A 23929-nucleotide genomic window follows, 5' to 3' on the forward strand; every position below is an offset into this window, starting at 1 on the left:
CGTACACTAATTCTATCCAATACACACTAACGGCAATGCAAATAAACCATTTTCAACATGCAAACCTGCACATCTTTGCAATGTGGGAGAAATCACCAGGGCCTGATGTAATGTATTGGAGGTTATTCTGAGAGACAAGAGAGGAGATTGCAGGGGCCTTGACAAATATGTGTATCTTCTCTAAGCACAGGTGAGGTCCCAGTGTATATCAGCCAACGTTATTGCTTTGTTTAAGAAGGAAAGTAGAGAGCATCCAGGAAATTATAGGCAGGTGACCTCGCGTTAGGAGTGGGGAAGCTATTTGAGGGGATTATTTGGGATAGGAATTACTTGCTTTTGGAACAGATGAACGAGTGCTTTTTCCCACCTGTCCCTACACTGTGAAAATCAACAGTTTTTCGTAAAAACAGTACAATAAACCCTTGTTTTAACAACCACCTTGTAACAGATGTTGGATATAACGGACGGACCTGCCGACCCATCTCCAGCTTGTATCATCTCCCCGGCCATTTGGAGCTCTGGCTTCCGACCCCACCCCTGACCCCCAAGGTGCACCCGCGAGCCCTTCTTCACCCACTGCAAAGACACAAAGTGCTGGAGTAATTCAGTGGGTCAGGATCTCTGGAGACCATGGATATGTGAAATTGTGACACATCCTCAGACATTCAGTTGGCCGAGTTATTCCAGCACTGTGGGTCATTTCACTTTAAAACTAGACACAGATGCCTCGTCTGCACCAGCCTATCGGTTAACAAGGCTGTTGCGACTCACATTGTCGTTCCTGGAGACAATGCTTTCTTGAGGCCACTGCACAAAACTGAAAGTGCTGGGTGGCTGTGGGGTTCCCTCTTATCTCAGTTGCTGTCACTTCCAGGGTGTAGTATGTTGGCTACTCCGGGGGAAAAGGAGGAGGGGGTGGGTCAGAGGGGGCGACGACCCAAAGAAAGTGCTGTCAGCAGGGGCTGCAACATGAGCCGCAACAACAGCCGTGTGAATTGGTGAAGAAGGGCTAGTTGGTGCACATTGCAAGTCAGGAGGTTGGTCAGAAGCAATGCTTTAAATGGACGGGAAGACAGTGGGTGCCGAGGATGTGTCGGCAGTCATTCCATTCACAACCAGTTTACATTTTATATTTATTTTATTTATGTTTCTGGCACTCCATGGTGCTTTAAAGACATGGGAGGGGTGTTTTTAGCGAGCCAGGGGTGTTTTTGTCATGTCATTATGTGACCTCTGTTGGTCCATAAAAAAGGATAATCCAGAAAGGCTCCGGAACCGAGGGTGCCGGAAACAGCGTTCAACCTGTGTCCTCGACCCTTATCTGACGGTTTCATAAATTTAGTCCAGTTGCAATGAATAAATAATATGACCTGTGAAAAAATTAATTTGGCATTATCTTATTGATGGTATTCAGGAAGTCAAATGATTTATTCTCATGTTATTTTGTTATATTTTCTACAACAGGTTGAATACAAATTGGGTTTTCAGGTGGATAACCCAGCAGCCATGGACATGCCTCAAGCTAACATTTCTGTACAAGGAGAGGTTCCACGCACTGTATCAGGTGAGAAAGATGGGAATCTACGTTTGACATGATCTACACTTGACGCTGATAGAATGGTGCGGTAGAGTTGTTGCCTGACAGCACCAGAGACCCACGTTCGATCCTGACTACGGGTGCTGTCCGTACGGAGTTTGTACATTCTCGCTGTGACCGGGTGGGTTTCCTCCAGGTGCTCCGGTCTCACCCCACACTCCAAAGATGTACAGGTTTGTGCGTTAATTGGCTTCGGTAAAAAATTGTAAGATGGTCTTTATTATGCCTCTCCAATGCCTTGTACAACTGTAACATAATATCCCACCTTCTATACTCAACACCCTGACTGTTGAAGGCCAATGTGCCAAAGCCTTTTTGACCACCCTCTCGGCCTGAGATGCCACTTTCAAGACGCAATGAATTGCATTCCAAGATCCTTTTGTTCTTCTGTCCTACAACGCTCCCCAGAGCCCTGCCATTCTCTGTGAAGGTCTTGCCATGGTATGACTTCCCAAATGCAACACCTCGCACTTACTTCCATTAAACTACATTAATCATTCCTTAAGAAATGTTTAAGAAAGAACTGCAGATGCTGGAAAAATCGTAGGTAGACAAAAAAGCTGGAGAAACTCAGCGAGTGAAGCAGCATCTATGGAGCTGCTTAAGGAATAGGCGACGTTTCGGGTCAAGACCCTTCGGAGTGATGTTGGGGGAGGGGGGGCGTGAAAAAGAAAAGAAAAGGCAGAGACAGTAGGCTGTGGGAGAGCTGGGAAGGGGAGGGGAAGGAGGGAGAAAGCAAGGACTACCTGAAATTGGAGGTCAACGTTCATACCGCTGGGGTGTAAACATACCCAAGCGAAATAAGAGGTGCTGTTCCTCACTCTGGCCATGGAAGAGGCCCAGGACAGAAAGGTCAGATTTGGAATGGGAGGGGGAGTTGAAGTGCTGTACCACCGGGAGATCAGGTTGGGTATTGCGAACTGAGGTGTTGGGCGAAGTGATCGCCAAGCCAGCGCTTGGTCTCACCGATGTAGAGCAGTTGACACCTGGAACAGCGGATGCAGTAGATGAGGTTGGAGGAGGTGCAGGTGAACCTCTGCCTCGCCTGGAAAGGCTGCTTGGGTCCTTGGATGGAGTCGAGGAGCAAAGGTAAAGCGACAAATGGATAAATTGATAAGAACAGTGAAACTGGTTAAAAGTCCAGCGGGATGGAGAGGAGGGGGTGTGAGTAGATGTTACAAAAACTTGAATTGTTTAACGTTCATACTGATGGGTTGTAAGCCACCCAAGCAAATTATGAGATGCTGTACCTCCAATTTGTCTGTGATGGAGGAGGCCCAGGACAGAAAAGTCAGTATGGGAAGGGGAGTTAAAGTGGTTAGCAACCGGGAGATCTCATAGACTTCGGCCGACCAAGCGCAAGTGTTCGGACAAATGGTCACTGACTCTACATTTGGCCGTTCCAATGTACAGGAGCACACATTGAGTGTTTTGCAATCTTTTCTATGCTTTTGAACATGATTTTTAAATTGGAGTTTCTTTAGACGTACGAAAAAACATGGTCCATTTGGTTCTATTATTGAGCCTATCATCACTGATTGATATAACATGTACCAGTTATTGACACATGTGAGACAAAAGATAAAATCCTGCAAGCATTTTGATATCCTGATTTGCTTGAAAAACCTCAATGACCAACTGTGAATGTAAATGCGTGCTGTGAAACCTCAGTCACTTTTTTCTCCTTTCCATATAACTACACGAGTAAAAATTAACCTTTTGAAGTTATGATTATGTGGCAATTGCACTAGTGCAACATCTTTGTTGGGCACATGTCAGCAATAATCTTCACAATTTTCCTTGTCTTTTTCAGTATTTAGAGTGGATCTTTTATGCACGGGAAATTTTGATTCGGAGGTCACAATGGAAATACAGCTTAACCTAACTATTAACTCTGCAAAGAACATCACAGTTCTAAACTTCAAAAGGAGGAAAATGTGCTACAAAAGTAAGAAATGCTGCAAAGCAGTTTTTTGTCTTTTATGAAAATATGACAATTTCAAATATCTCTTATGATAAAGCAAAGTTTTTGAACACTCTTTGATTTTGTAATAATAGCACCATTGTTGAGCACATTAAATCAATTAATAATTTGACCTAACTGTGTGCATCCATCCTTTCCCCATCAGGGGCAATAAGGAGTTAAATGGTGCAGATTGGATGATGTTGTAAAGAATATAAATACATATGAGTATGTAATATAAATATATTACATATAATATAAATACATACAAGTGTTATTATTAGTCCTGTGATTTAGGTAAGTTACAATGGTAACCATGAAACAGCAAATTCTATTTTTTTTTAAAAAGGTTCACTAATGTTTAGGGAAGAAGTTATGTCCTAGCTTGGTATTATCTATTTGTCACACAGGAAACTGTTTAACTGTTAAATTAATCTCCTCTGCCTGCACGTGATCCATATTCCTTCCAATCCCTGCATATCTATGTGCCTATCTAAAAGCCTCTTGCACGTCACAATTGTATCATATTTTACCAACATTCCTGGCAGTGTGTTTTTAGTGGGGAGGGAGGCTATGCTCGCCCTGCACATCTCCCTTCAATTTTACTCCTCCCACCTTAAAGTTCTGCCCTGGGAAATGTCTACCTATCTATGCCTTTCTTAACTTTATATACAGTATACCCTTTATATACAGCAAACCTGGGTTCGATCCTGATTACTGGTGCTGTCTGTAAGGAGTTTGTACGTTTCCCTGTGACGGCGTGGATTTTCCCTGGACACTCCGGTTTCCTCCCACATCCCAAAGATGTACAGGTTTGTAGGTTAATTGTCTTTGGTAAGAATTGTAGATTGTCCCTAGTGTGTAGGATATTGTTAGTGTACGAGGTGGTCGCTGGTTAGTGCATACTCGGTGAGCTGAAGGGCCTGTTTCCGTGCTAAACTAAACTAAAACTGAGTACGGTACTATCATTGTATGTAGTTGAAACAAAGAACTGCAGATGATGATTAATACACAAAAGGACACAACTTGCTGGAGTAACTTAGAGGGTCAGGGAGTATCTCTGGAGAAGATCGATAAGTGACGTTGGGACCCTTCTACAGACTGTTCAGTCTGCTGAGTTACTCTGGCACTTTGTGTGTTTCACCTTAAAACTAGGCACTGGTGCCACTGATCTGCACCAGCGAGCCCTTCGCTTACTTCAGGCTGCTGCTACCTAGATGACGTGCTCGATATTTTTAAGGTGGAGATTGATAGATTCCTGATTAGTAAGGGTGTCAAGGGTTATGGGGAAAAGGCAGGAGAATGGGGTTGAGAGGGAAAGATAGATGAGCTATGATTGAATGGCAGGTTCATTCTGCTCCTCGGACCTGAATTTATGACATGGATCTGGGTTGGAAGGGGAAGGGTGAGACACGCTGCAAAACAAAAATGGAATAGTCATGGTTGAAGACTTTGTCAGTGATGTGGCGGAATGCGTGGCTGAGTGGAAAAAAATGTGCTGGAGGCAATAATATAGAATTTGGCATTGTCGGAACAGATATAATGGCTGCGTGTAATGCAGTCCACAATAGCGTGAGACAGATTGTGGACTGTTCCCTGAAAGAGAAATGGCAAGGAAGGGGAGTAAAGAGTTGGAGGTGGAGCTGAGAGCAAGATAGCACTTAGCAGCAAAGATTGAAATATTCGATTTCAAGCTTCACTTTTAGAGGAATGATTGCTGCAGAATTGTGAGATTGGATTCCTTTCCAGGTGGGGGAAGAAACAGCGCTGGAGGATCTGAGCCGCCAGGCAGCATCTGTAGAGGGTAAAGAACAGATAATGTTTTGGGTTGAGATTGAAGAAGGAGAGGGGTGAAAGCTAGAGGAGAGAGAGCTAATGGGAAGGGATGGGGCAAGAACAGGTGAATCTAGTGGAGGAGGGCGAGGATAGAAAGGTTGGTGTGCAATGGGAAGAGGAATTAAAATGGGCAAGCAACCTGGAGCTCCAGCAAGCCTTGGCCTCAGTAAAAGTCATTTTTCTCCCCATGGCCATCATTGTGGTCTCTTCCATTTTACGTTGTTCGGCTCTTGCCTCCTGTACCCCCACCACCAACCATCTCTCCAGACTGAACCAGGATAGAGTCCTCATGTCCTCTCCTTTCACCCCACCAGCCTCCGCATCCAACACTTCATCCTCTGACATTCCTGACACTTTCAACGAATCCCACCACATGCCACATCCTTCTGTCCTAACCCCTTTCTGTGGAACTGTGTCTCTACGACTCCTTGGTTCACTCATCCTTACCTGCCCATCCTCCCCTTCCGCTGCAACCACAGGAGATGCAACACCTGTCTGTAGACCTCCTTCATCTACATTCAAATACCTCAATGGCCTTTGCAGGTGAGACAGGTATACACACCTCCAACCAGATCTATTGAATTTGGTGCCCTTATATTGCCTCCTCTACATTGGCAAGACAAAGTACAGACAGGCAGTCATTTTGCCGAACACTTGCGCTCTGTCCACCAGGGCTTGTTGGAATTCCCAGTTGCTGACAATTATAATTACCCTTCCCTTTGCCCTAGTCTATATCTTGTTTCCACCACTGCCAGTGAGGCTGCGTGCAAATTGGTAGAGCAGCATTTTGTATTTCACTTGGCCCTTTGCCCAACGGTATGAACATTGGATTCTCCAATTTCAGGTAACCCCACCTCACACTTCTCACCTACCTAGTTCCATCCTCCGGCGTGAACACTTTTCTTTATGCATCCCCTGCTCCTGTCACACAGTTCCTATCCCCTCTTCCATTTACTCATCTTGGATCCTCCCCCACTGTTCCCCATTTTTTTCATTCTCCCAACTATCGCTCCATGTAGAAGTTAATCTACATTTCACTTCCTATTTTAATTCGCTCCGGGAATGAATAAAGTTTTATTTTATCTTCCTTCCATAGACCCCACATCTGATGGCCTTTTATCTCTACTTTATCTCCAGCCTTGGTTAATATCTCCAATCTGCCAAAGACCAATCGGGCAATTTCACCTCAATTAACCTATCACCTTCCCTTTCAGTTTTGCCCCCTCCACTCCGAAGAAGGATCAGCCTGAACGATCAGTCTGAATCTGAAAAAGGATCCCAACCTGAAATGATGTTGGTCCTTTTCCTTCCTCAGATGCTACCTGACCTGCTGGGTTCCTCTGACATTTTGTTTTTTGCTCAAGATTCCAGCATCTGTCTCTTTTCAAGGTGGATTTTATATGGGTGTATTTCAGTACGACATAGGAAAAGGCCATCTGGCCTGCCAGCTCTTGGAGCAATCCCCATTCACCCATTTATTTTCTTATAACCTAGTAGTTAAAAAGACCATTAATTTTCCTCGTTATTTATAGCAACTACCCACCCACATATATGTTAATATCCAATAGCCGATTAAGAAATAAGCACATGTTTAGGATGTGGGAAGGAACTGAAGCAGCTGGGTGAAACCCAGACGCTCAGATGGAGAATACCCATTCAACGCAGATGTCATCAAACCTGGATCACTGGATACCCACTGGGCCACTTGACCGTCCACAATTAATCAGCAGTATGCATTGCAGCATGTATTTAATATTTGACAATCTTGTTGCACAAAAGATCCTTCCCCATGTTTCTTTCTGTGGTCCAGGACATGATCTTACCAGATCACGGCAGAGGGGAGACTGGCTGCTCTACCAGAAAGACTGACTGCCAGTGAGCCCTGTTCCCAAGTTCACTGGCCACTGAATTGTTTCTAATTTGAATATTTCTTAATGTCCTGTGATATGCAAACACTTAAACTCACACCTGTTTTAAAATAAAAGTTACAATGATTTTCTTGTTAAGTTAATGGATGCACGCATACATGTACTTCAAGACCATTAAAACATTCAGATATTTGACACTGCCAAGCAGAGGTTGTGCTGCACATCACTTCCAATCTGTGGACTGAGCCCCGTAAAATATTTCCCACCAATTATTTGGAAAGTTGCAGATTGTGAAGGAGAGCACTATTTGCAGCAAATAAAACATTTGTTATTGTAAGTCTGGAGTTAAAATATAAGTCTATTGACATGTTTCTCATATTACTTTAAAGTAAAAAGTAACAGATTTTATTTAAATCTCTCCAGGACCTGAACAGGAAGAGAAAAAAACCATTTACCCAGGCAGAAACAATAGCAAAAGTGGAAGAGCTGCATGTAAGTGGTGACTTCGGTAATTTATTGTCCTCTGGAAGAAACACTGAAATTAACTGACTAATGAACATTTCCCTATAACTAAATTGAAATTACAGATTTTCTTTCTGCACCCTGGAAATTAGTCAAGTGTTTTTAATTTGTCATACGTACCAGCCACGGAACAATGACATTCTTGCTTGCTGCTGCTTAACAGGTCCATTAATGCAATAACACAGTATTATATGATAATGATACAATAAATTAAAAACAGTAATATTAGGTGACCATAACAGTCCAAAATTAAAGTGTAGAACAACGAAAAACAGTCCATAGAAGATCATAGTTGCTGAAGTAATGGTGAATGGCAGTGGTTAAGGGCTTGAATTGGAAAAGACTAATTTTAATACCAAAACATAGGACCTAGTAATGATAGACAGGGAGCATCTTCTTTGCAGGCATGTCTAAAATCAAAATAGTGAAAGTTTTTCTCAGTCACCAATACAGATGAGAAGTATCCATTTAAGACCACAAGATCGCCCTCTGACTTCACATCCAGACTGCCATTTGGACCGTCAAGGGCTGCAGATTTTAGTGAAGGGCATTGGGATGTCCAGACCGTGTTAACATTGAAAAGGGGGATGTTTAAGAGATTTTAGAAGGCATAAATGTTGATATGTATGACCACCCTTCCCTGACCTGCTGAAAAGCAGCTAATGGCTGCTTTTAAAATTTTCTGCATTGCTCCTCTTCTCACCGACTCACTCATTCTGAAATATGTAGAGTAATGGTTTAATTCTACAGAGTGTTAGGTGCCTGCAGCAAACTGCCAGCAGGGTGATGAACACAGATATGATAGTAATGTGTATGAGGCAATTAGACAAGCATCATAAGTAAGCCAGGAAAAGAGGGATATAGATCATGCTTAGATGGGGATAGTTTAAATTGGTATCATAGTTGGCACAGGCATTGTGGGCCAAAGGGCCTGTTCTTGTGCTGTATTGCTCTATATTCAATTTCAAAGCATTCCTTCTGAAAATGATCACTTTGTTAGATCTTGCTTTTCCCCCTCTGCAGGTGAGTATTTTTGTTCAATTCCATTGGCTTCAATGCAAGACTGCCCCCTTTGGGATCCTTAACTAAATTGTTTCTGGAGGATCCTATAAAATACCTATTGGAAGGTTTCTTTGTGCTCTGCTGCAGTTTATCTCAAGCAATGTAATTTCTTTGGACATTGTTGTCTTGTACATATCAATTTAAACACACTCATGATATAATGGGAATAGATATTTAAAAAAATAATAATTCTGTGCTTGGTTCCACACAGTTGATGCAGTACACATAGCTCCCACTACCTCCACCCGTGTATTCTACATCAGTGTTGGAGTTTGCTGCGCAGTAATATTCTTGGTGGCAATAATATTAGCTGTTCTCCACCTGCACAGTATGAAAAGAGTGGAAATTGATGAAAGGTGAGTGACTTCCAGTTTAATGCTGTGGAATTGTGTTTTTAAAGGTACAAACATAAAAAAGATAGAATAAATCCTACATTTTCTTTAAAGTAAACCATTTTTGGAAAAAAATTAATCAGTGGTAGAATATAGTTCAGCCCACAATGTTTGCAGTAAAAATGATGCCAAGTTAAATTGATCTCATCTGCCTATACATGACCCATACTCGTCAATTCCTTTCACTTTCATGTGCGTATCACAAAGCCTCTATTGTATCTGCCTCCACCACAATACCCCTGGCAATGCATACCGGGCCCTCATCACTCCCTGTGTAAAAAATGTGCCCCGCACATCTCCATTAAACTCTTCCCCCTCTCACCTTATAGCTATGCTTTCTATTGCTGGATATTTGCATTCTGGGAAAAATGTTCTGACTCTCTCATAATTTTATATACTTCTATCATGTCTTCCTTCAACCTCTAATGTTGCAGAGAAAACAATCCAAATTTATCCAAGCTCCCCTTGCAGCTGAAACCCTCTAATTCAGACAGCATTCTGGTAAACCTCCACTGCACCCTCGCCAAAGCCTTCACTTCCTGTAATGGAGCAACCAGAACTACACGCGATACTCCAAATGCAGCCAAGTCAAAGCCTTTTAGAGCTGCATTATGACTTCCTGGTTCTTCTTCTCAATGGCCTAGCAATGAAGGCAAGATACCATACGCCTTCTTTACCATCCTATCTATTTGTGTTGCCACCTTCAGTAAGCTGTGAACTTGGATTCCAAGATCTCACAGCACGTCAATGCTGTTAAGGATCTTGACATTAATTGTATACTCTCCGCTTATATCCTACTTTCACCAGTCTCCTTCGTCACCTCCTCAAAAAACTCAATCAAGTTAGTAAAAACTCAAATCAAGTTAGTGTATTATATTACGTTGTGGTATTTTAAATAGTAATGCTTTGATTTTAAATGAGATTGTAGCACAGCGGTTTAACCATGCTTGTCATCATTGTAAATGTTTAGAGATACAGCAATGAAACAGGACCTTCAGCCCACCAAGTTCATGCAGACTATCCAAGACATGTTCACTCAAGTTCTATGTTATTCCACTTTCTCACCCACTCCCTGCACATTAGGGATACTTTTTACAGAGTCCATTTAACCTACAAATCCACACATCTTTGGGATGTGGAAGGATACTGGAGCATCGGGAGGAAACCCAGGCGGTCACAGGGAGAATGCTCAAACTCCACAAAGACAGTACCGGAGGTTAGGATCAAACTCTGGTTATTTTTATCCACAAATTAAACATTAAAAATATTCCCCAAAGCCATCTAATGAACGGAAACCTATGAATATTGTCACAAATGGTAGGAAATGTTATTTCATTGAGAGGCAGGTACTGATGATCTCAGTATTCAAACTGGGAGCTCTAAAGTAGTTAATTGACATCCACATTAACTACTAAAATAAAGCCACTACTGTAATGATGACCGATGAAACTACAGATTGTCATGCACTGTTGTGTTCCTCTGTGTCTGCTCTTATTGGGGAATGTAAAACGAGGTCACAAACTAAAAATGAAGGGATGCCCATTTAAAACAATGTTGGTGCAAAATGTTTTCATTAATTTTTGAAATCTTTAGAACTCCTTCTCAAAAGGTAGTAATATTAAATGCAATATGGTATATCAATGAATCCTGATGGTCATGACCAAATAGAAGCTGCTCCTGATCCTTGAGTTTATGATGGACATCCGCACAGCAATGATCTAGCACATGGGTAAGAGTGGGATGAAGATTTAAAGTGGCAGGCTACTTGAACATTGGAGGTTCAGGCTCACATTCGTTGTTTGAGCAGAGGTGCTCCACAAAGTGTTCACCTCACCTACACTTGGTTTCTCCATGGGATCAGTGTAAGCTAGCTAATTGGATGTAAAATTAACTTGGTTTTAGGAGTCAGATGGTAGAAATGAAGGTTTTCAAATTGGATGTTTGTGACTAGTGTACTGCAGAGATTGATGCTGGGTCCACTGTTTGTCATCCATGTTAACGATTTGGATGAGAATATGACTCTCCTGGCATAACATCAGGGATAACATCAAAATCGTGGTATACTGAAAATGGTTATTTAAGATTGCAACAGTGTTTAGGTTATCTAGGAAAGTGAATTGATTATTGTTTTATAAATATTAAAGTAGAAAAGTAGGAAGTGTTGCATTTTGGTAAGTTTAACCAGGGGAGGGCATGCACAGTAAATGGTAGGGCACTGCATAGTGTTGTAGAACAGAAAGAATTAGGGGGTACAAGTCTATCATTCCCTGAAAGTTGCAACACCGTTAGACAGTGTGATGAATGTAATACTGCATGTTTGCCTTCATTGGTCAGGGAATTGACTATAAAAAATTGTATGTCTTGTGCAACACTACAAGATGTTGGTGTGCCCACAGTTGGAGTATTGTGTTGCAGTCTGGTCACTCGGCTATTGGAAGGATGTCACTAACTGGAATGGGTGCAGAAAAGATTCATGAAACTGTTACAGGACAGGAAGGCTGAAGTTATACAGAAAGTCTGGATAGGAATTGTGATTTATTTCCCCTGGATCTTTTAGTCATTTATAATATATTAGTATATATTTTATTTCGAACATGTAAAACAAAAAAATTAAAGACAAAGCCAAAAATAACAATGAAATGAACAATAAACCTATACACAACTCATTGAATAACCTCAGAAACATCACAAATTAAACCTTACATGTTGGAAAAGGAGTAATAGGAAGTATACACTTATTCCTGCCCTTCTCCGCAACTCATCAATTCACAAACTTTATCTCATCTCTATGTATATGTATATGTATATATGTATATGTGTGTGTGTGTGTGTATAGTTTGCTAAATAGTTCCATTGTCATCACCAACATGCTGTCCACTTGTGCAAGCTTCTCCCTAAATTTTGCCATGTTCATTTTTCAGTGATAACTTTTAAAAATAATGTCTTGCATCTACTAGCATTGTTTTGTCTTTTCATACAGGCAGGCAAACTACGTGAATTAGAATTCAGTATTTCAGTAAGCTTAATTGGTAGAATCTGGTCCATTTAGCCATTGTTATTTCTTACAATTGATATTAAATGTTGTCATTGCCTGCATCCAAAACCCAGAAATTAATATTTTTAAAAAAATGCCTTTTTGCTCAGTTGCTCGACAATGTAAAAATAAAGGTTGGGTGGGTTTGCCTTCTTTCATTTAACATGTCTGTTCACCATGATGCAGGTAGTCTCTTAATTGTATTTGGGCTACCATTTGTAGAATTACAAACCACAGTTTTTAATGTTTTGTGCAGAAATGTTGGATCTTTTCTATCTAAAGGCCTTTTTTGAAGAAAAAAAGTTTGATTTTCTTTTTACCTTGAGAACATTTTGGCTTTTAAGTCTTGAAAACACAAATACAAAATGCCATAAAAATTGCAAATGTAATTGAATTACTTATGTATGGTAATGTGTTGTTTTTGTTTGTTTTATCAGCATGAGTGAGAGTGGAAGCACCCAGGGCCTGTCGCAGCCCTCCACACAGACCACCCAGTATTTGCGAGCAGATACACCCAATAATGCAACACCTGTCACTAGTAAGGATTTTATTTGGATAATGCGAGAATTACATAAATGTTTCATTTATTATTAAAACATAGAACACTACAGCACTGGAACATGCCCTTCGGCCCACAATGTTTTTGCCGAACATGATACCTAGCTGAATTCATGTCATCTGCCTGTACATGATCCACATCCCCCTATTCCATGCGCCTCCATATACCTAACTAGAAGCCTCTTAAACGCCACTATCGAATCAGCCTGATCCACCACCTCTGGCAATTTGTTCTAGGTCCCCACTTGTGTACTCCATTAAATCTGCCCCTCTCACCTTATATTGCCCTCTTGTATTGGACATTTCCACCCTGGGGTAAAGGTTTTTACTGTCTACGCTATTTATACCTCACATAACTTTACATACTTCAATCAACTCTCCCCTCAACCTCCAACTTTCTAGAGAAAATATTCCAAGTGTATCCAGCCTCTTCCTGTAGCTGAAACTCTTTAATTCATTTGACATTTTGGTAAACCACCTCTGCACCCTCTCCAAAGCCTTGACCTCCTTCCTGTAATGGAGCGACCAGAAATGCACACAATACTCCTAATGCAGCATAATCGAAGTCCTAAAACGATGCATTATGACTTGCCTTATCTTCAATGCCCCTAGAAACAAAGGCATGCATGCCTTATGCCTAACACCCTATCAACTTCTGCTGTTACCTTTTATTGAGCTATGAAGTCGGATGCCAAGATCCCTCTGTACATCACTGTTATTAAGGGTCTTGCCATTGGGACATAAGATTAAGGTGAGGGGGAATAGATTTAATAGGAACCTGAGGGGCAATATTTTTACACACAGGGTGGGTGGTAGTTGCTGGAGTGGCTGTAGGAGGTAGTATGAGGCAGTTACTATCAGAATGTTTAAGAATCATTTGGACAGGTACATGGATAGGATAGATTTTGTGGGAAATGTGCCAAACGCAGGCAGGTGGGACTAGTGTAGATGGAGCATATTGGTTGGAGTGGGCAAGTTGGGCCGAAGGACTGGTTTCCATGCTGTATGACTCTATGACTATTAACTATATACTCTCTCCTGGTAGTCAACCCCCCAAAGTGCAATCCTTCATCCTTGATCGTGTAAAACTCCATCTGCCATTTCTCTACCTGTTTCTGCAACTGATCTGAACCCACTGTAGATAGACACAAAAAGCTGGAGTAACTCAGCAGGACAGGCATTAAATCTGGAGAGAAGGAATGGGTGATGTTTTGAGTCAAGACCCTTCTTCAGACTAGTCGGGTGAAAGGGAAATGAGAGATATAGACAATGATGTAGGGAGAGATAAAGAACAATGAATGAAAGTTATGCCAAAAAGTAACAATGATAAAGGAAACGGACCATTTTTTGCTCTTTGGGTGAAAATGAAAAGCTGGTGCGACTTGGGTGGGGGAGGGATGGAGAGAGAGGGGATGTCGGGGTTACTTCAAGTTAGAGAAATCAATATTCATGCCACTGAGCTGTAAACTGGCCAAGCAAAATATGGGATGCTGTTCCTCCAATTTGCGTTTAGCCTCACCCTGACAACGGAGGAAACCTAGGACAGAAAGGTCAGTGATGGGAAGGAGAATTAAAGGGTTTAGCACTTCATTTGCATCTCTTCCAACCTCATCTACTGTATCCATTGTTCAAGGTGTGGACTCTTGTACATCAGCGACACCAAACGAAGACTGGGTGATTGTTTCGCTGAACACCTTCATTCACTGTGCCTGGACCTACCTGATCTCCCAATTGCTAAACACTTTCATTCTCCTTCCCATTCCCAGCATCTGCAGTTCCTTCCTACACATATATCCTCTGGTGTCATCAGCAAATTTGCCAACCCATCTACATTGATGTCTCGGTCTTTTGGATTATTCTGGATTAAGTTAATCATGCAGTTTATTTTAGTTTATCTCTTGACAGTAATTGTTCCTGTATCCCATAGTGGTTAAAATTATGGGATGGAGCATTTCTTTATAAAGACTCGATAGACTAAGGCAGCACAGTGGAATCTCCAAAGCATAGAAAGCTATGGATTGGGTATTGGTACATGGAAGTAGTCGATCGGGACTTGATGGTGTGGATGAACAGGGCGGGCTGAAGGGCCTGTTACTGTGCTGTATAGCTCCACGATCTGACACTGCTCCAGAGGCTTGTACATGCAATGTTAGAATGCTCCATGTGCCTAAGATACTCCTGTTGTGTAGAATGGGGGGAATTTGTCAACATTTTAAAATAAGCTTTCCCCTGTGATTGCAACAGTCAGAGTAAGAAAGCATTAGTATTTGCAACTAGCTCGCACTCCATTGATACCATATGTCTTAGATTTAATTTATGTGGCAATCTTAGCTAGCCATAGCTAGGAACATTGTGATCCGTGAGTGATTCACATCAGTTCACAGTTGATCATCATACCCAGGATGCCCTGATAACAAAGGTTGAAGAGTAAGAATAAAAATATCATGGAACATTGGACTTTGAATAGTGCAGCTCAAGACGTTGAACATGATGCCAAATTAAACTAATCTATTCTGTCTGCACATGATCCATATCCTTCCATTCCATGTGCATATCGAATAGCCTCTTAAAAGTCACTATTGCTATATCATTACCCCTCACATAAAACCCCAGCCACATGCAGAACTGATTAGTGAAAGGCAAGGCAGCAGGTCGGATACTAATCAGAAAAGGATAAGGCAGATACTCTGAGATGTTTTGTTTTTTTCTGCATGCTCAGGCTGGTGACACATCACTCTTGCCAAATCTGATCTGCAGGTTAGACACGGTTGAGGAAGGCATTTGGCATGCTTACATTCATTGGACTCGTCTTGGATTCATATTGAGCACAATAATTGGGATGTCATGTTACACCTCTGCAAGATGTTGGTGAAATCACATTTGGAGTATTGTATGAGTGACTGACATAGTTTTGTCTTTTCATTCAGGCAGGAAAGCAAACTACATGAATTAGAATTCAGTATTTCAGTAAGCATAATATGTATAATCTGGTCATTTAGCCATTGCTATTTCTTACAGTTCATATTAAATGTTGTCAATGTTTGCATCCCAAATCCAAAAATGACTAGTAAAAAATGCTTTCTTGCTCAGCTGCTCATCAGTGTTATGCATTGGGCTTATTCTAATAGCCCAATCTTGGCTTCAAGGAGAAAGTGCGGGTGGTCAAGGCAGCTCACTCATACCTTAAAAGGTGATGTTGGGAGTCTCAGGCTTGTCCTGGCAGCTTGGTCTAAGTCTCACAGAGGAGGCTTTGGTGGTCTTGGGCTTTTCCCAGCAGCTCCGACCAGACCTCGGAGGTTCTGGCGGCCTTGGGCTTGTCCCAGTGGCTCAATCTTTGCACTCCATGTGGGGCGCCGTCCCTTGTTGTCTGTGGGCAGGTGAGGATATGCTGGTGGTCTGAGGCTTGTCCCAGCGGTTCAGTTTTGGAATCGAGGAGGAGACGCTAGCAGTTATGGATTGTCCCGGCGGCTCAACTTTTCCTCAAAGCCTGCCTTTGTGTATAAATGCATTGTTAAAAGAAAAATAATTATGATTATAACACAACTTTCTGTCCTTGCAGGAAGTGATTTGAAGGAACTTTCTGGGTGTAATCCTGAAGAAGAAAGACAAAATGGTATCACCCAAGTTTCCAAAAAGTCAGGTTAGCATCATCAATAGCAGTGACTTTACAGAGCACATTGTATTTAAGGTGCTAAGAAAGTTCTATGGAGATGCAAAAGTGGTTTTACTGAATTCATATCCCAATCAACAGTTTGGAAATTGCTCAGTAGCCATTTGGAAATTTAATTTTACTGTTGCCTTTTGCTTTATACCAATTTTGTTTCTGTGATGACTGAAGCAAAATATTTATTTAATGTGTCTGTCATTTCCCTTTTCTACTTTACTAAATGACTGTTACTTCTCTAAGAGAAATAAATAGAAATAACATCCAATAGTCTGGGAAATCTGAGGCACGACCACCAAAGTCCAAAAGTGCTGGTCTGTTGTTCTCCTGTACTTTTGGATTAATGTGAAGAGAGTGGAAGAAATTGAATGGGTGTCTTTTTGGGCACAGGAGGAGGGGATTGGGGTGCAATGGGCAGAGGGGATGGGGTGCGATGGGCAGAGGGGATTGGGGTCAATGGGCGGATTGGGTCTTGGTGGGCGGCGTGGCTGGTGGTCTTGATGGGCACTCGGGGGTCACGATGGGCAAGAGGGTTGGGGCTCCAGGGAGACGAGGGGGTTGGGGATCTCAGGTGATGGAGGGTGTTTGCATCTCTGTGGACAAATGGGGCTGTTAGGCTTGGTAGGCAGAGTAGAGTGATGGTCTCTGGACTGAGGGGGTTGAAGATTTTTGTGAGTGCACGAGTTGAGGATCTTTGTGGGCTCACAGGTTGGGGATCTCTGTCGGTGCACGGGTTGAGGGTCTCTTGGTGCGTGAGTTGAGGATCTTTGGGCGCAACACAAATTGATTGCTGACAGGACCATGCTTCATTGTTCTGATAGTCATGCTTCATTTTTACGTAAGCGTATTTGTTGTGATGTGCAAAACGGCCTAACATTATTTGTTTATTTTTCTCATGTATTTGTAGCTGCTTTCCTCATGCATGGTATATGCTGCAATTTATCACTAACCCTACAGTTACGCACTTTTGAGTTTTGAACAAGGTCAATATATGTTGGTTATTGGTTTTCACTTTTTCTTTCCAGGTTACCCAACACTTCGGATAGAAAAGAATGATCTCAAAAGTGTCACATTAGCAGAGGCAAAAGCTAAAGTGAAGGACATAGCTATCTCCAGAGAGAGGGTCACTCTCAAAGAAGTTCTTCAAGAAGGTGAAGATTGCAGCAAAAGTTTTTTAATTATTTAACTTTTCAATCCTACATTTTTCTGCTCTGAGGTGACTGGGTAATTTCAGAAACAACCAGGGAATCCAGTATGCCTTGGTGGACCAATCGCAAGTGTTGCCATATCTTTGCGCTCCTACATCTCAACGAATTCCTTCTGCTTTTTCAACTCTGGCCTTTGTCCATCCATCTGCCGAATAATAACCCCCCCCCCCCCCCCCCCCCCCCCCCTGTCTTTACATCTCACCTACCGTGTTTTGTCCTGCTCCTCTTCTCTTCCAGTTTTCTTCCCCCTCAATCATTCTGACGAAGGGTCCAGACCCGAAGCATCACATATCCATGTCCGAAGAAGCGTTTCGGCCTATTTCCATCGCTCCATAGATGCTGCTGCACCCGCTGAGTTTCTTCAGCATTTTTGTGTACCATCACCTATCCATGTTCTCCAGGGATGCTGCCTGACCTGCTGAGTTACTCCAGCATTTTGACTTTTTCAGCAAAATAGATCTTGTATAGATTTTGAAAGTTAAATCTGAAGTGTAAATAAATTAGCTTAATGGCTTTCCATACAATATTTGGTTAATTTTGTGTTTCAGGTACATTTGGTCGTATCTTTCTTGGGATTTTAATTGATGAGAAAGATCCAAGTAAAGAAAAATATGTATTTACTAAAGCAGTAAAAGGTAAGTAATCATATAGTAAATATTGTACCTAATTGAATACACAGCTCTGAAGTTGACTAACTGTCTCCACCTCCTGTCAGGAGGACGGTCCGTATAACGGTCAAGTAGGTGCTGGATGTCCTAGGGCATATGAAGGTAGATAAATTTCCCGGGCCTGATCAGATGTATTGAAGGATGCTGTGGGAAGCTAGAAAAAAATTTTGGGGGGGCTCCTGGCTGTGATATATGAATCATTGTTAGACTCTAGTGAGGTGCTGGATGACTGGAGTGTGGCTGATGCTGTGTCTTTATTTAAGAAGAACGTCAAGGCCAAGCCTGGGAACTAGACGAGTGAGCCTAACGTCTGTAGTAGGTAAGTTACTAGAGAGGATTCTGAGGGATAAGATGTGAATGCATATGGACTGATAGGCTGATTAGGCATGGTCAGCCTGGTTTTGTACATGGGAAATAGTGTCTTATGAATTTTAGCTTTTTTTGATGAGGTAACCAAAAAAGGTTGACGAGGGCATGGGTGTAGTCGTTGTCCATATGGACTTCAGCAAAGCTTCTGATATGGTTCATATAGGATCTGGGGAGAGCTAGCAAACTAGATAAAGAATTGGTTTCATGGAAGGAAACAGTGGTGGTGGTAAGATGTTTTTTGGACTGGAGGCCTGTGTCAAGTGGTTTGCCTCGGGGATCGGTGCTGGGCCCAATGCTGCTTGTGGTTTATATCAACAATTTGGATGACAATGTACAAGGCATGATGAGTACATTTGCAAATGACATTAAAGTGGGTGGTATTGTAGATAGCGAAGATGGTTTTAAAAATTGCAACAATAGACAATATAAATAGACAATAGACAGTTCGCCTTTATAACAAGAGGAGTTGAGTATTTGAGCAAAGAGGTCCTTCTGCAGTTGTATAGGGCCCTAGTGAGACCACACCTGGAGTATTGTGTGCAGTTTTAGTCCCCTAATTTGAGGAAGGACATTCTTACTATTGAGGGAGGGCAGAGTAGGTTACAAGGTTAATTCCCGGGATGGCAGGACTGTCTTATGCTTAGAGAATGGAGTGGCTGGGCTTGTATACTCTGGAGTTTAGAAGGATGAGAGGGTATCTTATTGAAACATATAAGATTATTAAGGGTTTGGACACGCTAGAGGCAGGAAACATGTTCCCGATGTTGGGGAAGTCCAGAACCAGGGGCCACAGTTTAAGAATAAGGCATAAGCCATTTAGAACGGAGATATGAGGAAACACTTTTTCTCTCAGAGTTGTGAGACTGTGGACTTCTGCCTCAGAAGGCGGTGGAGGCCAGTTCTCTGGATACTTTCAAGAGAGAGCTCGATTGGGCTCTTAAAGATAGTGGAGTCAGGGGATATGGGGAGAAGGCAGAAACGGGGTAATGATTGGGGATGATCAGCCATGATCATATTGAATGGTGGTGCTGGCTCGAAGTGCCGAATGGCCTACTCCTGCACCTATTGTCTATTGTCTATCTGCTTCTTCGTCCATGCTTTGCATTCCCTGCCGAGATCATATGGTTCGTGTGCATAGTTCTAACACGTCCTCTGACTTCTGCCAAATACCTCCTGAATCCCCTTTGAGTGGCTATCTACTAAAACAAGAAGATTATTATTCCCTTGCCAAGAACTGCAATATTTGATTCTTTGCTGTTGTGCTGCTTGCAAAATTGTCACCACAGAATGGCAGATAGAATGTAATTCTGACAAGTGTGAAGTGATGCATTTTGATAAGTTAAACCATGGCAGAGCATACAAAGTAAATGACAGGGACCTGGGAAGTGCTAAAACACCCCCCCCCCCCCCCCCCCCCAGGGACCTGGGGAGTTTTTTTAATTAAACATTTGCTATGTCGCTCTTCAAGGGAGTGGTAAATGCATTTCGGCAACTGTACGGTACACTGACAAGATTGTGAATCTGAATCTGAATCTAAACATGAGACCGAGTGGTAAAAGTGGCAACCGGTAGACAAGATTGTGAAGAAAGCATATGGCGTGCTTGCTTTCATTGGACGGAGCATTGAATACAAGAGTTGGAATGTCACGTTACAGCTGTACAAAATCTTGGTGCCGTTGCACCGAAATACTGTGCACACTTTGGGTTACCGTATTATTGGAAGGATGTGATTAAATTAGAGCCGGTGCCGATTCACAATGATGTTGCTGGGAATGGAGGACTTGCATTATAAGCAGAAACTGGATTGGCTAGGACTCTTTCCCCTGGAGCAGAGGAGGCTGAAGGGTGACATTTATAGTAGTTTATAAAATCATGAGTGGCATAGATAAGAGGGAATTGGGAGTCTTTTCCTGGGAATTGGGAGTCTAAAACTAAAGAGCATAGATTTAATGTAAGTTATACAACAGTACAACATAGGAAACTGGTCCCTTGGCCCAGCTGTTTCATGCTGATCAAGTTGCCTAACTGAGTAAGTGAAACTTGCCTGTGTCTGGTCCATATCCCTTCAAACCTTTCATGTCTGTGTACCTATCCAAGTTCCATATGGAGTGGTGGCGCCTTCTATGTACCTATCCAAATATCATTCCATCCGAGTGGTGGCACCATCGAGTGTGACAGCCTCGCCAACAGCTGTCTGTCCTTTCATCCTTTTTGTTATTTTTATTCTGTCTAAAAGTTTGTTTTTGGAGGACTTTTAGTCTTTTTTATGTGGGTGAAGGGGGAAACTGTCTTCTCAGTCACTACCTTGTCGAGGATGCGTCTTGTCTCCGAGCTGCAGCCTCCCCCCCCCCCGGCCAGAGCTTCAGCAGTGGCACAGCACTAAATTACCATCGCAGAGCGGGCGTGCCGTCTTACAACCATGAAGCTGTGGTCTGCGGGCGGCGCTGACTTTAACATCGTGGAGACCTGGGATATTTTGCCGAGGATCGCCAGTGATGGAGCTCCATCCAGCTCGGCCTGTGGACTTCGGAAGCCGCAGTCTCCAGTAGGAAGCGGCCGATTCGGAAACTCCAAGCCGCTAAGAATGTTCTACCATTCTGATGCCGGAGCTCCGATCATCTTGGCGCGAGGGCCTGAAACATCGGGCTCCATTGCGGCGACTGCGGAGGCCCCAACAGGCCCCGGCCACGGGTGAACAAGAGGAAGTGGACTGAACTTTGTTGCCTTCCCTCAGTGGGAAACGTTGATTCCGCTGTGGGGGGGATTTTTTAATGTTTTATGTTAAATTTTATATGGTTTATATGGTTATCTTATTTGTGTGCTGTATGGTAACTCAAATTTCACTGCACCAATTGGTGTACGTGACAATAAATGTCCTTTGTCTTTTATATACCCACCACCCATTGTGTAAAAAAAAGTTACCCCCGAGGCTCTTATTAAATCTATTCCCCCCCACCATTAACCCATGTCCTCCGGTTATCAGTTCACCTATTCAGGTCTAAAGAATGTGCATTTACCCCATCTATTCCTCATATGATCTTGTACACCTCTATAAGATCACCGCTCATTCTCCTACACTTCAAGGAATAAAGTCCTAGTCTGTTTGACTAACCTCTCCTTAAAGCCCAGCCCCTCAAGTCCTGGCAACATCCTCGTAAATCTCTGCACCCTTTCAAGGCAAACAACATCTTTCCAATAACATGGTGACCAAAACCGAACACAATACTCTAAATGTGGTCTCACTGACGTCTAGTATAACTACATTTGACCTCTCAACGTTTATATTCAATGTTTACCAAAATGCTGCTTGGATTAGAGGGTTCCATCTACAGGCAGAAGTTGGAAAGACTCACTGAAATGTTGGTGTTTGAGGGGAGTCGATAGGAGTATATAAAATTATGCGAGGCCACACATGGGGTGGATGGTCAGAATATTTTTTCCAGGGTGAAAATGTCCAAAACTAGGGGGCGTGGCCATAAGGCAAGAGGAGGAAGGTTTAATGGAGATGTGCAGATCAAGCTATTTACACAGATCGTAGTGGAGGGCCTTGCCGAGGGTGGTGCTGGAGGCCGATAAGGTGCTATTTTAGAGGTTTTTAGATAGGCACCTAGAAGTATAGTGTCTAGGGGGATATGGATCATGTACAGGCAGATGAGATCAGTTTAACTTGGCGCCATGTGCGGACACAAACATTGTGGGCCGAAAGGCCCATTCCTGTACTGTATTGGTCAGTCTAATGGTGCAGAATCTATTTTAATCTTTGACCTCAATCATACAAAAATTAATATTTTTTTCAATTGAATGAGATGCTGGTGATTGAGAGCATGCATTGCTGCTGCCTCACAGCTCCAACAACCCAGCTTTGATCCTAACCTCTGGTGCTGTTTATCTGGAGTTTGCACATGGTGTCTGAATAAGTTTGCCCCAGGTGCTCATGTTTCATCCGAAATCCCAAAGATGTCCTGGTTTATAAGTCGTGGCTTCTGTAAATTATATCCATGTTATTTGATAATGGAGATATAGTCAACGGGCATGTGACTAGGATTATAAGGAAATAATTGATGGAATTGTATTTATAGTATTGTCTAAGAGAATACGGGGGTGAGTTTTTCTCAATTAACCACTTCTGCTTGAACTTGAGAATGCTTGTTTACAGATTAGTTCCTAGCACTAAATGATATGGTGCTATGAGCCACATGCACACTTAACTATAGCTTTAAAGGTAGTGATTTTTACCTTTGTTTAATGGAAAGAAGGGAACAGATTTTGTCCAAAAAATGTGTGCAAGTGCTATAATTTATTTTTGTTCCCTTTTGTAGACCATGCTTCAGAGGTACAAGTAACTATGATGTTGACAGAGAGCTGCAAACTGCGGGGACTCCATCACAGGTAAGCAAAATTAACTTTCATCTATCGTTCTTCTCAGGCAGTCCATTGGGGTTAAGTGTCTAAGAAGGAACTGCAGATGCTGGAAAATCGAAGGTAGACAAAAGTGCTGGAGAAACTCAGCGGGTGCAGCAGCATCTATGGAGCGAAGGAAATAGGCAACATTTCTGGCCGAAACCCTTCTTCAGACTCTCCTGCTTCAACGTTTATTATATTGAGTCTGCGATGACAAATGAGTCCTGTGTGGGAACAGTGAACTTGCATACAATATTTGCTAGTCTTTTACAGTAGCTGTGATTCTGTTCTCATCTTCTGTCCATCTTATTCTCTATTATGCCTTGTTTCTCAGTTTACTTTTCAGTCTTGTTCTCAATATTTGCCTATCATGATATCCTCCCCAAAATTTTATTTGGTTCAACATATTCTCCCCCTCCCCCCCTCTCTTGAACCCTGTTGCATCATATTTTTACCTTCCACTGTTTGCGCATGGCCAGCAGGTGCTCCTGATAGAGATGCTCAGTGTTGTTGGAGCTACCTGCCTCTCTCCTGTCCCTGCGAGCAGTCTTGGGTGAGGGTTCTCCAGGATTTAATGGAGAGAGTTTGGTGGTACTTCTGCAATGCTTTGACATGCCAATTTCGGGTTTGCTTTTCAGACACAAAGGAGCCGATGGATCTTTAGTTTCCTTCATGTAGAATCATTGATTTGTATTGGTACAGGAGAGGCTACTTGTAGTGTGAAAATCCCCCAAAAATGCAGGTGCTGGCAAACTGAAATAAAAATTGCAATTGCTAGAAACATTCA

General features: G+C 42.4%; 1 protein-coding gene and 1 long non-coding RNA gene across 2 annotated transcripts in view; both read left to right on the forward strand.

Annotated features, from left to right (window-relative positions):
• ryk (receptor like tyrosine kinase) overlaps positions 1-23929 on the forward strand; it is a 48334-nt gene that overhangs the window by 11575 nt on the left and 12830 nt on the right. The window contains exons 3-11 of the mRNA XM_055645893.1: positions 1465-1564; positions 3411-3545; positions 7688-7756; positions 9060-9204; positions 12712-12812; positions 16392-16472; positions 17522-17647; positions 18253-18339; positions 23061-23130. Of these exons, the coding sequence (XP_055501868.1) occupies positions 1465-1564; positions 3411-3545; positions 7688-7756; positions 9060-9204; positions 12712-12812; positions 16392-16472; positions 17522-17647; positions 18253-18339; positions 23061-23130 (914 nt within the window). The remainder of the gene's footprint in view (positions 1-1464; positions 1565-3410; positions 3546-7687; positions 7757-9059; positions 9205-12711; positions 12813-16391; positions 16473-17521; positions 17648-18252; positions 18340-23060; positions 23131-23929) is intronic.
• LOC129703444 (uncharacterized) lies at positions 3556-5375 on the forward strand. The gene is made up of 2 exons (XR_008724558.1): positions 3556-4372; positions 5310-5375. It is a non-coding gene; the product is annotated as an uncharacterized LOC129703444 (long non-coding RNA).

Source organism: Leucoraja erinacea, chromosome 14 (assembly GCF_028641065.1).
Source record: "Leucoraja erinacea ecotype New England chromosome 14, Leri_hhj_1, whole genome shotgun sequence".
Lineage (NCBI taxonomy): Eukaryota > Metazoa > Chordata > Chondrichthyes > Rajiformes > Rajidae > Leucoraja > Leucoraja erinaceus.